The sequence below is a fragment of the Protomyctophum parallelum genome (assembly GCF_964188405.1).
Source record: "Protomyctophum parallelum genome assembly, chromosome: 21".
In the NCBI taxonomy this organism is placed as follows: domain Eukaryota; kingdom Metazoa; phylum Chordata; class Actinopteri; order Myctophiformes; family Myctophidae; genus Protomyctophum; species Protomyctophum parallelum.
This window is the reverse complement of record NC_139713.1, coordinates 11,089,538-11,105,119: the sequence shown is the minus strand read 5'-3', so window position 1 is coordinate 11,105,119 and position 15,582 is coordinate 11,089,538. Positions and strand designations below refer to the sequence as shown.

The following is a 15,582-nucleotide window of genomic DNA, read 5'->3' as shown; positions in this document are numbered from 1 at the left end:
GTGGGACACAGAGGAGTCGCCCCCAAAAAAGGAGAGAAAAAGTGGAATGAAATATTTATATTACTAATTTACTACATGTAGTTCTTCTGACCAAGCAATTGGTTGATATTGGCTATCCAGCCGTGCTGAAATGAGCATGACTGCACACCTAGCCGTTAATAGAAGATTTGAGAACGGATTAATCACATGATAAGAAATATCATCAGTTGTGTTGATTCGTGATTACACAGAGTTTTGTCAGAGCAGCATTATTGGCTTAGGAATGGAACAAAAACTAAAACTAAAAACAATCAAGGAATAAATTACAATTTCCCTCCTGTGTTAACTGTGCATAGCTAAATAGGATGAGGCAGGTATACGCCTATGTATTTTAACATCGGTTATTAACTTATTATGGTGGTACTTGGAGAGCCAAATATTGGTGGTACTTCTTATAAAAAGGTTGAGAACCAATGCTCTCTAGTCAATGGACACTGGTTAAGTCAATCTGACAAGTCAATGATTGACTGGTTAAGTCAATCATCATCTGATTGCTTGCCTTGTGTGTGCATGACACATAGGCCAGGCCTACATTACTCTACAACACTGGTTCTCAACGTGGGGTCCAGGGACCCTCTCAGCCAGGGGTCCTTGGGGGTTCCAGTGGGACCCCAGTTAAATGACGATAGTTAGGAAACAGATGGAGGCCCTGAAACACCGAAAGCATCATTGACATTGAGTGTCTGACACTTTCAGTGCATTTACAGGGCTGTAACTCCCGAGAGCGTACCTACCAACTGGACCCTTGTGGGTCCACTCCATTTCGTTCCATTTTGTACATCCAGGGACAATTTAACACTGATGATTTTACAGTGGTATATATATTCAAAACATTTGACGAGATAAAAGTCATATCAAATGGGGGTCCTATTAAAGGCATATAGGGTCTTAATTTTTAAATGTTGAGAATCACTGCCCTAGTACAAAGCACAAATCAAATGCACCACACAAAAGTGACATCAACCCTGCTGCATGTATCCTGGAGTCAGTCAGTGGAGCTCGTCTTTCTCACCTTCAGCAATGATCTCTTCGACGGTGACTTGGTGTCGTCCGATTGTAAATGTGCGACCAATGAAATTGCCACCCCCATGGCCGGACCCACTGCTCCCACCACCACCACCCCCTCCAGAACCAGGCCCGGAGTTAACTAGTTCCCGACGAGAATGAGAATCGAAGAACTTCCTCATCTTGTCAATTGACACGGGATGTCGTGAATGGTCAAAAATGTTCTTGTTACCACCACCAGTCCAGGTTATATTTCACTTGTTAACCCAGGGCATAAACAAGATGCTGAGTCCGTGTAAAGGCTGAAAACGTGTCTATCATTTAATGTTGTTGTTGATGATGATGTAAACAGATTCCTGGGTCGCAATGAACCCATTTGCTTGGTAGAGTAAATAGTTTAGTCACAGAACAATAATGAGTACGCGTTAAACTATTATTATTATTATTATTATTCCTTCATCTGCTCGGTATAAAGGCTTCTTCATCCAATCCAGCTGTTCATGGATGCTGCTCTGTCTCCATCTCTTCTGACCACACGGAGCTAGCACAGCGCTAGCTACTTGCGCTCTATGACATTTCGTGTAAGGTTATCCAGGTTATCCTCTGAAGATAATGTCTTCCACTGCGATGTATGCGTTGCACAACTTGGCAGACGCGAGATCATACGTTTCCATGCTCGGTTATGTAAAGAAAAACTGCCGATTCGCTGCTTTGCTGCCGACTACAAATAACGGTCCATTTACAATAAAACTATGATTTTTTTTTAGCGACCTAGCTAAACGCATTAGCGCAAGCTCGCTTTTTTTGCAGCAGAAAACGCCTGCCCAAATGGACGACAAAAAGAGGCAAATTGTGTTTTATTTGAACCTGCAACTGTAAGGGCTAATATATTTGTGTCCTACAGTACAATACGAGAAAGAGGTTTATATAGCCAGGCTAACCTATCCAACCACAGCAAATCTTTGGCTGCCAGCAGCAAGCCAGCAATATCGCAACATCCTAGCTGTTGCTACTAGCGACCGAATGGAACTATGGGTGTTGTAGTTCACGGAGCATGCTGCCCTCTCGCACACGCAAATAATAATTATGTGCACGCGCGTGCGTGCATACTTTATGGGCGTGTGTTGTGAAAGGAGGCAGGCCGAATATTTTCCTCCATCAAACTCAAAGGGGTGGGAGTGGACGTCATACAGCAGTTATAAAGTAGTTTCCTGGATTCAACGACGTCTCACTCATTCATCACACCCTCTTATTCGTCAAGTTTTCGGCAAGAAATGTAAGTTTTAAGTTTATTTTGTGATTAACAGAATGCGATGGGTTTCCGTTTATTGGAAAGATTGTTGTATGTCAGACAGACAGATGTATAAATATATAATTATTTCTATACACGTCTGGGACTGGGTGGGCCAACACCCACACCAACTTATTGTAGCAATGTATCGCTTCCTGAAACAAAATGATCAAGAAAACAAGTTTATTTTCCAAATGCTATAATAAATACTATCTGGGTTTGGTCTACAGAGAGTCATTTGCCTTTGGATTTATAATGTTGGCTACGTGGTTGGCAATTAAAGTTCATGGGCAAGATTTTCTAAGAAAATAAATAAACAAATATAGTAGGTACTAGGCCCGCTATTTAGCGGCCCGCTATTTAGCATTCGAGGGAACACTTAAATAAGGTAAGGTAAGGTAAGGTAACGATACTGTAACAGTAATACTGACATGCTGCAGTGTTAGTGGAAAGCATTAGTGATATTGGTCCACTTTTACAACACATTCATCTGTAAAAGGTCACTTAATTATAATTTATATATTTCTTCTTTCACTATTTCTAGGTTTTATTATTTAACAGATACATTTTACACCACTGATCTTGTACAATATAAATTTACAAATGGTTTTCTTGTGCATTCACTCCCTGTGTTTACATCACAAACCACAGGTGTGTACTGTGGGTGACTGCTATACACAAAGAATATGAGCCAGCCAGCTGTAGAAATAGAATTAACTATGCCTGAGCCCTGAGGCCATTGGCCCATAGGTTATACCCCATATAGCTTCCAGTTATTTCAATATAACAACTTGATTGAACTCTAAATCTTTCTACATTTGTACTAGGTGAATTTTGATATATCGTGACGATTTCATTGAGTAAGTTAGCGTTGAGGAGACTTGTAATCAGGGATACCCGAGAGAACCCACGAGCAAATGTGCGTGTGAGGAAAGCCCTTCCTAAGAAGATGAGTTGCATGCAATATTAATCAGAGCCAGAGCCCAGAGGTTAATGAGGGGCCATATGTTAAACTGAGCTAATTTACTGCTCCTTCACCTGATGCTGTTGTGCTTAATTGATGAACACACTGCTAAAACAGCTGAGTAGCCTACTACAATTGTCACTTCTACATGTGCTGTTAAATTGCTAACCTGTCGTTTGTTCCTTTTTTTTTTAAAGCTTCCCTCACACTCTCGTTACAATGGCAGCGGTAAGTTCCCTCCCAACACCTCTGCAATGTAAAACAACCCAAAAATACATAAATAAAAATTGAATAAATTGGGGGCGGCTGTATAGCTGAGTGGGTAGAGAGGCTCTGACTTGACGTATATTTCCTAGCAACTTAAGAGAGAAGAGAACGGACGACGGACAGTCAGATGAAAGTTTCCAAGTCCTTTTTATTAATGAATAATAAACTTTATTTGTATAGCACCTTTCATACATAAATGCAGCTCAAAGTGCTTCACAGGGCAGGACACAAAAATCTAAAACAATAAAACACAAGTAGTTAAAATGATAGAACACTGGCAAAGAAAAAAATTGAATATAAGAACATAAAATAAATAAAAACACCACATGCAGCAATCAGTCAGGGCAGGGTAGGAACGTGCATAGTAAAACTCAACTAAAAGCAAGAGTGAAGAGGTGAGTCTTGAGTTGAGATTTAAAAATGTCTACAGAGGGTGCGTGTCTGAGCTCGAATGGAATTTTATTCCATGCTGTTGGGCCGTAGAAGCAAAAAGCTGCCTCACCATATTTTTTTGTGCACAAAAAGTGGTTCCCAAACCCCCACTGTCCCAAAAGTCTAAAGTGGTCCATACCAAATAAGGTATGGTCACCAGGGAGCCCAGTAGGTGCTTGCCTGCAGCTGCTATTAGCAAGCTATTTTTTAGGGCCCCTAAAAATCCCTCCTGCCCATAGATCCTGTTCAAACATGCCTGTCTCTCACTCATGAGAGACACAAAGATCCACTTTAGTTTATTTAAACTATATTATTGTAAATTGTGATTTCCATATACATCATAATAATCAGAAAGAGGTGGTGTCCCTGTCCCTGAGCAAGACACTTAACAGCTCCCCTCGAACGCTCATCATAACCGTCTTAGCAGCCATCAACTGGGTGAAGCTGAATTTCACCACAGGTTTAATAATGGCCTGCAAAAATAAATACAAAATAAAATAAAAACAGCGTGAATGCTCTCGGTTTTAAGGTGTCTTTGTCATTGGAATAACATAACATTGCTGGATAAAATAAATTACCAAATGTCCATAGGCGGTGGAGAGTCATTCCCCCATTGTCCTCCTTTATGGTTAAGTACTCAGTTATTTGACTGTTACCACGTTACATGAATGGTATACAGACTCCGTTTGGGACTAGTAACCATGTTTTGAGACGGGTAAAGAAGTGTTTGGGTGACAAACAGTAGCTCAGAAATGGAGTTTACACAACCAGCAACAGTATCCCCATGGACAGGTATTATAAATGATATGATTTCTGTCTAATGCTGACATCCGGCAATGGATATTCAGTTGTTGGATACCAGCACTGATGGGTGGGTAGCGTTAGTCCGACGTCCCAATAATCCGACTGCCCAATATTCCAACATAGAGCCCCATACTAACCCTATCCCCAAACCCTAGCCCTAACCGCACACGGAAGCCACGGCTCATGGGTGAGTCTTAACCGGCCATGTAGTCGGACCAACTACGGACTGATGTGCGTGCGTGCGTGCACGCACGTGTTTATCCTGACCTTTATTGAGCGCAGTTTTATTAACTGGGTAGGGTAATAAACCTATTATCTTAATGTATATTGTAAAGTTTGCATAAAGATGAAGGCTAGAGCAATAACGTTTCACAGCTCTCAATGTACCCTTTCTTCCGAACAGAATATCTCTTTATATCACATACCGTACAAATACATTGGATGTCTACTATGTTGCCTTAAAGTGCTTTCTATTCTGGGGTCACTCACTATAGTCAGAAACTTTGTAATTTTGTCATTTCCTGTTTATGGTTTGTGTTTGATCAGATCGGTAAGCGTGGAACTGTAACCGAGGCAGGTGGTTTCAACGCAGAAGAAGATGCCACGAGGCTTAGAAACGCCATGAAGGGAGCTGGTGAGTGATTCACAGCTGCTCATCAATGTGATGTTTCAGGATTCTATTAGGCATCCATTGTGCTGATAATACTGTATAGTCTTATCACTTAACCACTTTTATTTTATCCTACTATAAAAAACAACAACATCCTCATCCATTTCTCCTCTCAGTGGGTTGAATGACTACTGTATTCAATTAGAAATTAGTAATTACATATGGGCATGCAGGGAGTCAGAAAGCCGATCCCGAATTTAAGCTGTTTACAGTTATTAGCATTTTTGCCACAGGCTATGGGATCTGTTGTTGTGATCACGTTCCCCAAGGCTATGGCATCTGCTGTAGTCGCAGCCATGGTCCCATAGCCCGGACAGATGGTGGGTGGAAATGTGACTACCGGTAGTTTTAACATATATATTAAAAAAGAGAGAGCAAAAATACCTACAGTAACCTACAAGCATACTACAGCTTGTATATCAGATATTTTTGTATAAATAAGGGACAATTGATTACAACATTATTATTTTCTCCTATAGAGGGTATGCGTGTGACATCATAATCATATCCGGAAGGTATGCGGCAATGCCTACTGACAGCCCATACTTCCAAACAGAAAAGTCCCATCTGATTAAACGACATTAAACAATGTTAAACTCACTTTGCCACTCACTTTGCCTCTCGATTTGCCATTCACTTTATGCACCCTCTATTCTCTTTTATCTTAAGCTTCTTCTGCAAAAACATACAAGCTGTCTTCTAACTTTTCTATTTCTAGGTGTAGTTTCCATGGTATTGGATATTTGCATGACTTCATCCAGTCTCCTGAGTGTATCATTTACTTTTCCTTGCACAGTGAAGTTGCAGACGTATTAAACTTGGCCCATTGCTGCTGCAGCTGTGGAGTAACAAAGTGTACAATGCCAGAAACTGGCAGTCAGTTACAGTATATAAGTTACCGTTACGTCAAAATTAAAGCTGTCCTACCTGGGTCTCAACCATAGAGTATAGGATGGAGACTGAACTGGCGCGAAGCTCCCCCCCCCCCCCCCCCCCCCTCATTATATTGGATTAACATACAGATTGTACTACCATACAGATTGTGCTAGTAATATTGTGTTAACTTAATATACATTTTATTCCTTCAAATAAGTTTTGGACTATTGTGTGGATTGTGGAATTTTGACGCTGTTAGTATGGCGTGCCTGTCGTAATCATCTTCTCCTGACTCTGGTTTGAGCTATATTAGAAACAGATGGTACCCCTGCTGACATTTCTATCCCTTGCTATCTCAATAGATAGAGATGTTTGTGTCTAGGTCCATCTCTAGATCATTATAGGCAAACATTTTTTTAAAGCTTTAAAACATGTCATATTTCGCTGTTTTCGCTATTTATCGTAGGATAAATAGGCACGGCTTAAGTGGTTAACTTTCACTGAACTATTAGTCTTTGAAACGTTTGGCAACATTAAGAAGCATATGCTTCATGTAAGGTTGTGTACATTGTTATTTTTTTTTTTACTTATATACTTTAAGGTGGGTTGTGACTGGTATGTATTTGCAGGCACTGATGAGGGAGCTATCATTGAGGTCCTGCCACTCCGTACCATTGCGCAGAGGCAGCGCATTAAAGAGGCCTTTAAGCAAACTGTGGGAAAGGTGAGTTAGTCTTTCATTGGAACTGGGTCTCTGAAAGTTGCATTTTAATATAGGTGTAGGTGTAGCAAAAATGGGTGACAAACATACCATTTGTCAATATAGTCTTTGTTGAATGCTTCTGCCAGCATGTGTCACTGTGCGTACGTTTTTGTTGTGTTTGAAACTCATGATAAAATCCAAGTAAACCATTAACTGATATTAACATACATGTAAACTAGCAGAACAGGGATTCCTTGTAGTAAAGTCTACAAAGAAGCCACATGAGCTGTAAAAGTGACAGTGTCTTTGTCCCACCATAATCTGTTACAATATATTAACAGAAAAAAAGGAAGGCTAATGTTTATTTTACCACCGTAATTAGATAAGGACAAGTTCAGCGGGCATGTGCACAATGGTTCATCAATAAAGTTATCTGAAGGGTCCATTGAGTGAGGGGAAACGCTCTGGAGAGGGCAAAGATTGCAAGTGGAATCCTCAGAAAGAGTGAGTCATCACGCTGCACATGGAAACACCCTGCATATGTGGTCCGAGGTTACACAGAACAGCTTCTCTGTTCACAACTGTGTCTGTGTCTATTTGTCATTCCGTCTAGAAAAGGCTAGGTTATGTATCTGGAATGTGACTCACTTTAGAAACACATGACCAAACGCTGTGCCCAGAAAGGTGTTATTATGAATGATTCTAAAGCATGGGGTTTTCAAGACATAAAAATGTTATGAATTATTCTAGAGAAGGGGGTTTTCTAGTTTTCAAAGTCTGAGACAGTGGGCCTGCCTTGAGACAAGGATCAGACAATGACATTACTGTTAGGTAATCTTTGCTAATATCAACAATGTGTTGTGTATTTAACAACAGTTTATCAGGGCACTCAAGGTCGCCGTACAGGTTAAAAACAGTACAAAAACAAAGTTAAAAGCAGAACAAAACTAGGCCACAGAACAAAACTAAATGGGAAACATTGCCCAAAAAGTTACACACAGTGTTATAAAACTACTCATATGCAGCAGTCTATTATGAGAGAGAGTGCTATGCATTGGGAGGGTGGTATTATTGCCCTCATGCCCCCTAAAATTAGAGGTTCGGGGCCGTATAGTGAACACTCTCTCGACCATGAACACTTTATGAACGTATTCTTTTTGGCTGTTGTCTGCCTATAGGACCTTGCTTCTGAGCTCCAGGGGGAGCTGACCGGCAACTTTGAGACGGTGGTTCTTGGCCTCCTGATGCTTGCACCGGTGTATGATGCCTATGAGCTGAAGACGGCAATGAAGGTAGATTATTTCTGAACGAGTTTCAAATGCTTTTTGTTGCAACGTGCTGCTGGTGTTAGCAGTCAAATGCCTGAACTATATAATATGACATCTCAACAAAACATCCCGTATCACTTGATATCAGGGTGCTGGAACGGAAGAGGCTGCTCTCATCGATATTCTTGCTTCAAGGACAAATGAGGAAATAAGAACCATCAATGCATTCTATAAGAAAGGTAATTGTGTCCTTTCTTACCATAGTACAACATACTGTACACATAGAACAGTCACTAGTCACTTACCATTTGTATGATATCTGATACAATACATAGGTTCCTAGACCTAATTTCTTTGTTTGGATACACAAAGACATACAATTTTGAAAACAATACATTATTTTAATTATTCATATGAGGCAGAGATGGTCTCTATAATGCAGGGTGTGCTTTGCTTATTGGATATTTTGTATCCTCTAAATTGGTAATGAAAACCAAGTAGTTGGAAGTGCTCTTTTGTTTTTCTTTGTCCATTTTAAAATAGATTATTGTTGTGCCTACAGATCATACAGTATCATATTTGATATGTATTTACTGTGTTATAATTACTATACATCCATCAAAAAGATTCAGATAATGTCGGCCTTGATTGTTAACCATAGTTAAAAGCTTTTTTCTTTAAGTTATTATTTACCCAGGGCAGTAACTGAGCAGTAAGCAGTGGCACAAGCTCATTTCCAGCAACACCCTGCACATAATACACACACATTTAAACCTGGGAGCTGACCAGTAGAGACACAGTCAGTCTTATTCTGGTGGCCATTGAGCTCCACTGGAGTAGTCCGGTCAGGTGTTTAGTGATTTACTCAAGGGCAATTCATCAGTGTTGGGGGAGGGGTGAGTGCCGTGGTGACCATTTGCCTTCCCACCCAAATGTTTCCTGCTGCTCCGGGGAATCGAACTGACAACCACACATTATTACTGAAATATACAGTATACAACTTAAGTTATGATTTTTTTTCCATTTATACTTTACTATATGTATTACTATATACATTGTCCGCACTCACGCCTGGCTTCAGAGTTTGACTTGCCCATTGGTGTGAAATATATTTTATATATATATATATTTTTTTTTCATGACAGAGTATGGGAAAAACCTGGAAGATGCTGTATGCGGAGACACCTCTGGAATGTTCCAGAGAGTGCTTGTCTCTTTACTTACGGTGAGCAAACATCAACTAATGACTACTCTTAACTTACCCTACTATACTACACAGCCAAAGATGATTAGCTTTTTTTATATTTGTATTACCGCCACACTGACAGCTCTGCTTTGGTTGAGCCTGATTTATAGTTTGTTGTTTGGTGTTGCTTGCTGGAAATTGCAGCTCTTCGAACTCACAACGCATGCCATCGTTATACGTTGTGAGCTTGTAGAATTGCTATTCTTGGCCCGCGACATCGTATAATAGAGAATTAATTACTGTAAGCATGCATATTTTTTAACTGTTGTGTGGTCTACCTTTTAGGCTGGCCGTGACGAGAGCGACAAAGTGGATGAGGCCCAGGCTGTGCAGGATGCCAAGGTGAAAACACACATTTGTATAAAGCTTTACCGTATATGAGGGTTATGCTTCACCATCTATTCTAGAATGGCTTTCTTTTCTGTGGTTTAGGACATCTTTGAAGCTGGCGAGGCTCGCTGGGGGACAGATGAAGTGAAGTTCCTCACTGTCCTCTGTGTACGGAACAGAAAACATCTGCTACGAGGTATTTATTAAAGTGAATTCCGCAAATAACGATAGCTGGCAAAAATACATCCCCTTATACAGTATATGATTATTTGTTTGCCTTTGTCTTTACTAATTGTTATCTGTCATATACTGTCAGTTATTGTGGAGAACTGTCCTGTTTTTACTGCCCTCTTGTGTAGACCTGAGGAAGTGGGTGGCGTTTACTGACCTACTCTGATGAATTAAGGAACTATCCAGTACTCCTTCATGTGTCCTAAAAATCATCTAGTCTAACCCAGTGATATAAATAGGTTTTCAATGTAATGGGTCCCGGGACCCAGGGGTGGTCTTTTAGATGGGTCCCAGGGACATTTTATGAGTACTACTTCAACGACGTTAGAGTACAGTGCTGAGTACAGTATTGCATCCCAGGACCCCTGAGGGTGACATGATTGGGTCCTTTCTTAATTTAGTGAGTAATTTAGTTTATCAATTTAATGAGCAAGATGCAGGCTATTTGCATCACTTACTAATTTGAGAATGTATTTAAATTTACGATGTTAAGTTGGTGGCTCTAGATCACTGCTGGACCCCATTAAAATATTCAGTTTATTATCTTCTGATCAGCATAACGGTTGACAATGTGCAATAAATGGTATTAGTTTTGACAGAATTAGACTACAGGAAGACCATTGACAGATTTAGTCATTGTCAATTTTGTTTTCTCTCTAATTCCTTTAGTGTTCGATGAGTACCAGAAGGTATCTGGAAGGGACATTGAGGACAGTATCAAGAGGGAGATGTCTGGATGTCTGGAGGATGCCTTTTTGGCAATAGGTCTGTTTGTCTTTACAAATTGAACTGAACCCTGGGACTACCACTAACTCCTCCCCCGACTCCCCGCATCGGCCATCCTTACATGTACACACACACACACACTCACACTCACACTCACACACTCACACACACTGGTGTGTACAAAAACAATTCTGCTACTGCTTCTATCACCTCCGGTTTTGATACTATTACTTTATGTGTACATCATACACATCAAGTGCAATTATTCATATTTTTATATTTGCCAATAACTATATAGCCTTCTGTCTTGTATACGTACATTTACTGTGTGTGTGTGTATATATATGGCTGGTGAATGTAATAGTTCTCAGAGAAGATTGTGTGCACATCTCAATGCCTATATTTAGGCCAGGTGCTGGATGTCAGGCATCAAGGCAAATATCAAAGAAGAGGAAAAAAACACCTGCACACTACTTTTTAGAGCTCCACAAGACTTACCATACTTTATTAAAGTCGTTTTTGAGAGAACGACATGATACAACTGAATACCTGATATATATATAGTCAAAATAGCAGTTCTATAAGCTCACAATGTGGCGCATTGTGGCGCATTGTGCACTTGTAGATCATCTGTTTTATGTGCAGGACACTGTTGTACAACTATGTATAAATTATATAGTATAAATGATGATTATAATAATATAATTTATTATTATTATTATTTAAATTTCCCCACTGCCATCGTATTTGAGAAGCATTATGGCTACAGTAACTTGCATGTTTTGTTTTGCTCTGCAGTGAAATGTTTGAGGAACAAGCCAGCATTCTTTGCAGAGCGGTTGTACAAGTCAATGAAGGTCAGTATATTTTTCCTCATAAAGCTACTATAATGTCATGTGTGTCCAGTAAATTATTGACTTTTACAATTTCTATGCTTAAAAGTACAAAGGTATTGGCTTCAAAATGTTCTTAAAGTACTCATTGTGCAGAATGTCCGAAGTTTTCAAAATCAATACAAATCTTGATGTGTTCAAAAACCAAAAGTTTAAATAGGGCTGAAGAAGTGGTTAATGTATGTTTTTGTAATAATAACAATCAAATTCTACAAAGTAACTAGTAACTAATGTTTTCAAATAAGTGTGGTGGAGTAAAAGTATAGAAAATCAGAAGTACTCCAGTAAAGTGAAAGTACCTGAAAGTTTTACTCAAATACAGCACTTGATTACATGTACATGTCCACCACTGACCCTGACTACAATCTTGCTCGCCCTCAGGGAATGGGCACCACGGACAGTATTCTGATGAGAATCATGGTCGCCAGAGCAGAGATTGACATGCTGGACATTAAGGCAGAGTTCCTCAAGATGTATGGAAAGACCCTCTATTCCTTCATAAAGGTAAAGCACTGGTTTCTGGGGCATGTGTCCACCACCAAGCTCATTACAAAACACTATTATATACGACACTGCAATTATTAATGCTCTGCTGTGACAAACTTTAGAAACAACTGTGCATGCACTGTATGAATACAAATACAATACAAATATGTTCTCCTTCATTCTTTTTATAGGGGGACACATCTGGTGACTATCGCAAAGTTCTACTGGCGTTGTGTGGGGGAGAGTAGTAGAAGCATCAAGACATGAACTGTAACATGGCTAGCACCTTTCTATTGATCTCAGCACTCTATGCCTATGGCGTCCAATGTTCTTCCGTTCGCATCATTTCACTGATTGGCTGACTGACAGCTTCTTTCACAGTTTGAAATACTAATTAAAATCAAGACCAGTGACCTTTTACACCTGTCTGTGTTTTTTCTATTGATCCTTTCATGAGGCTTAACCCATTTTGGACTGAAGTCGATTAAAAAAATGTCTTCTAAATCCTAACCTTTTTCTGAAAAACCCATGTTTCTATGTCAGTGGGGCTCAACCTTTTTCATGTCAAGGACCCCCAGAATTATCTCTTATTGGGCCACGGACCCCCATCTCAGAATATAGTTCCAGGGACCCCCCCAGAAGCCAATATTTTAGTTAAAAATGTTTGCTCTCATATATATATTACATATACATTTTCACGATTTTTCAAAAATAGCAGACCTACAAGCAGACCTATGAGCTTGTAGATCTGCTATTTTTCAATATCTAAATTATAATAAACATAATGTTTAAAACACCAAAACGGTTTCCCGCCTAAAATGGGTTAAATTAGTGTTGTTTAGTTAGAGGGAGAGATGCAGCTCACAACTTTAAGAACATGAAGGATGGATAGTATTGACCTCTAGCTCCCAATCATGTCACGGCTGGACATTTTCATCACTGGTTGGTGATTGAAGTCCATTTGTTTAATTGGTTGGAATTCCTTGTTCGTTGAGTCAGCTCGGAGTCGGTTGATTTAATTACTTTAACAGGATTTTAGCTTGATTTGGAAGGCAGTAAAATGTGCTCCAATCAATTTAAGGGGGATACTCCATCACTCATAGAAACTTACAACCCCATCTTGGAGCAGCCTAAATAATCTTCAGCGATTGTGTCCAATGTGACCACTGGGTGGAACCATAACCTCTGCTGTCTAATATTTAGACAGACTTGACTAGACCAGACTTGGCACCGACTATAGTTACCTTGTGCCAAGGCTGTCCATTTTCAGTGTACGACATCATCGACATGTACTAGCATCGCGCCAGACACCAATAAATGGTGACTAAAACATTTAAGGTTGTTATTGCTACAAAATAAGATGTTAAATGGACTGCATTTATTTAGAGTCTTTCTCAAAAGTGCTTTAAAAAACGTATTTCACATAACCATTCACCCATTCACATACCGACGGTGAAGGAACCCATGCAAGGTTCTCACCAGGAGCAGTTAAGGGTTCTGTGTCTTGCTCAAGGACAATTCGACATCCCCGAAGAGCTGGGGATTGAACCGGGAACCTCCCGATTCCAAATGAGCCACTGTCGCCCCACATTGAACATCACCCATCTCCTATCAATCAAAACAAAACATATTATTACTCTGCAGTTGATATAGCTAATCCAACAATTGCCACCATTTTACAGGGCACAGAAGACGTAGGCCTGTCTTAAGGAATACAGTTATGCACAGAAGAACACATGGCTGGAATACAGTACTTATGCACACCTAGAATAGCCACTTAGTATCCCTATTTTGGGGGGAATATTAGCCAGAAATTGCAGATGTACAATCTCGTTTCCTCCGAGGTGGAAAGCCTGGTGACGCAAGGTTACAATCTCGTAGAGTTGATACATTTTTCTAGACTCTGGAGTAAATAGTTTTTTCCTTCATTGAAGCGCAAGATGATAATGAGTTCTTATTGCTCCATAATGTTGTTGGTTTGGATTCATGTGATTATAGGTTGTGACTGAAATCTTGGGACTGTCTAGGGAAACCTGATTTATACTTTATTCAAGCTCACAACACGCCGCATGAGATTGTAGATCAGTATGCAGCATTATTTGTTTAGGCCCCCAAAAAATGCACCTTTAACTTTTTTTTTTAAATATTTTTTATATTGATGATGTTGAGTGAAATAGTTAACTTCTGTCCATTTATTTTTGGTGAACTGCTTTTGTTAATATAATTTAGCAACAACTGACTTAAACACTTAAATGTGGTCAAAGCCCAGAGGAATTTGCATATTTTTACAGGTGGAGTTAAAGTGGAGAGGTAAAAAGCCTGATTTCTGCAGCTGAATGCAATAGAATTCAAATCCTTGAGAACTGGACTGGAATTGGCCTACTTCAAAGAAGGAATATACTTCAACGTTATTTTCAGACGAAGAAAGTGATAGATTGCATCATTGCATTGCTGAAGAGAGACAATCTACTACTGTGACGACAGCTGGTTGTCATTTCAAGTGAACGATAGGGGGATTTTGTGCACCCTCAAATAAATTGCCATGACCCTTCCTTCCTGTTATAACAGAACTCTTTCAAGTGGATAACTCGACCCATCCACAGTTTGCAGCAACACTGTCTCTCACCTCCTCTGACTCTCTCTCTCTCTCTCTCTCTCTCTCTCTCTCTCTCTCTCTCTCTCTCTCTCTCTCTCTCTTTCACCCCCTTCTCTGTTCTCTCTGGCTGCTGTCACAGCGAAGCAGTGATCCAATAGCTGGTGGAGATGCACAACAAACATGGGCTTCACGATTCATTTGCTGTCGCAATAGGAGTGAAGGTATACAGTAGGTAGCATGTTTCATTATTTATCTATTCATTGATTATTGATTATTGTTATTATGATTATTATCCACAACAGGTCTGCTGGGAAGACGCTTTCATATAATTCCTTGACTGCTATATTTAATTTCAAATGTCACTTATCATTCTAAACTCTATGAACACCCCTCACATTTAAAATATTAAATTGTGTTAGAATTAACACAATTTAATAGTCACTTTAATATTTCACTTTCTGTACAAGTATCTCTTACTGTCCGTATAAGTGATTTACCATGGAGGGACACCTTGTGTGAGTGAATATTTCAGGTTTATATACCAGTACAGTTTGACAATAGGATTCATATTAATCTGAGGATGTATTCATATAACCAGCACATTCCAAGATTACAATTTTTCTTTATCAAACACGTTTACCCAATTTTTGTAAAAAGTATAATATAACCTGCTATAATATAACCTAGCTGCTATAATATAACGTGCTATCTTTGAATCTTAAGATTCAAGGTAAGCAAAAAAGAAATGTTTTAGT

General features: G+C 39.6%; 2 protein-coding genes across 2 annotated transcripts in view; one reads left to right on the top strand and one right to left on the bottom strand.

The window, feature by feature from the left end:
- The window catches only part of LOC310879416 (AP2-associated protein kinase 1-like), a 44,683-nt gene extending 42,598 nt beyond the window's left edge, over nt 1-2,085 (bottom strand). The window contains exon 1 of the mRNA XM_083794085.1: nt 1,052-2,085. Coding sequence (XP_083650211.1) covers nt 1,052-1,226 — 175 coding nt within the window. The 5' untranslated portion in view covers nt 1,227-2,085. The remainder of the gene's footprint in view (nt 1-1,051) is intronic.
- Nucleotides 2,086-2,207: 122 nt separating this feature from the next.
- anxa4 (annexin A4) lies at nt 2,208-12,651 on the top strand. The gene is made up of 13 exons (XM_083794100.1): nt 2,208-2,320; nt 3,497-3,527; nt 5,349-5,436; nt 6,978-7,072; nt 8,230-8,343; nt 8,468-8,558; nt 9,465-9,544; nt 9,851-9,907; nt 9,998-10,091; nt 10,796-10,891; nt 11,651-11,709; nt 12,127-12,249; nt 12,423-12,651. Exons 2-13 carry the CDS (start codon nt 3,519-3,521, stop codon nt 12,477-12,479), a joined length of 963 nt encoding a protein of 320 aa, XP_083650226.1. The 5' UTR covers nt 2,208-2,320; nt 3,497-3,518; the 3' UTR covers nt 12,480-12,651.
- The last annotated feature ends 2,931 nt before the right edge of the window (nt 12,652-15,582 follow it).

Excerpts from the sequence above, each read along its gene's own strand:
- anxa4 (XM_083794100.1), top strand. Across the intron at positions 5,437-6,977 it reads AAACGCCATGAAGGGAGCTG|GCACTGATGAGGGAGCTATC; the intron begins GTGAGTGATTCA and ends ATGTATTTGCAG. Across the intron at positions 7,073-8,229 it reads TTAAGCAAACTGTGGGAAAG|GACCTTGCTTCTGAGCTCCA; the intron begins GTGAGTTAGTCT and ends GTCTGCCTATAG.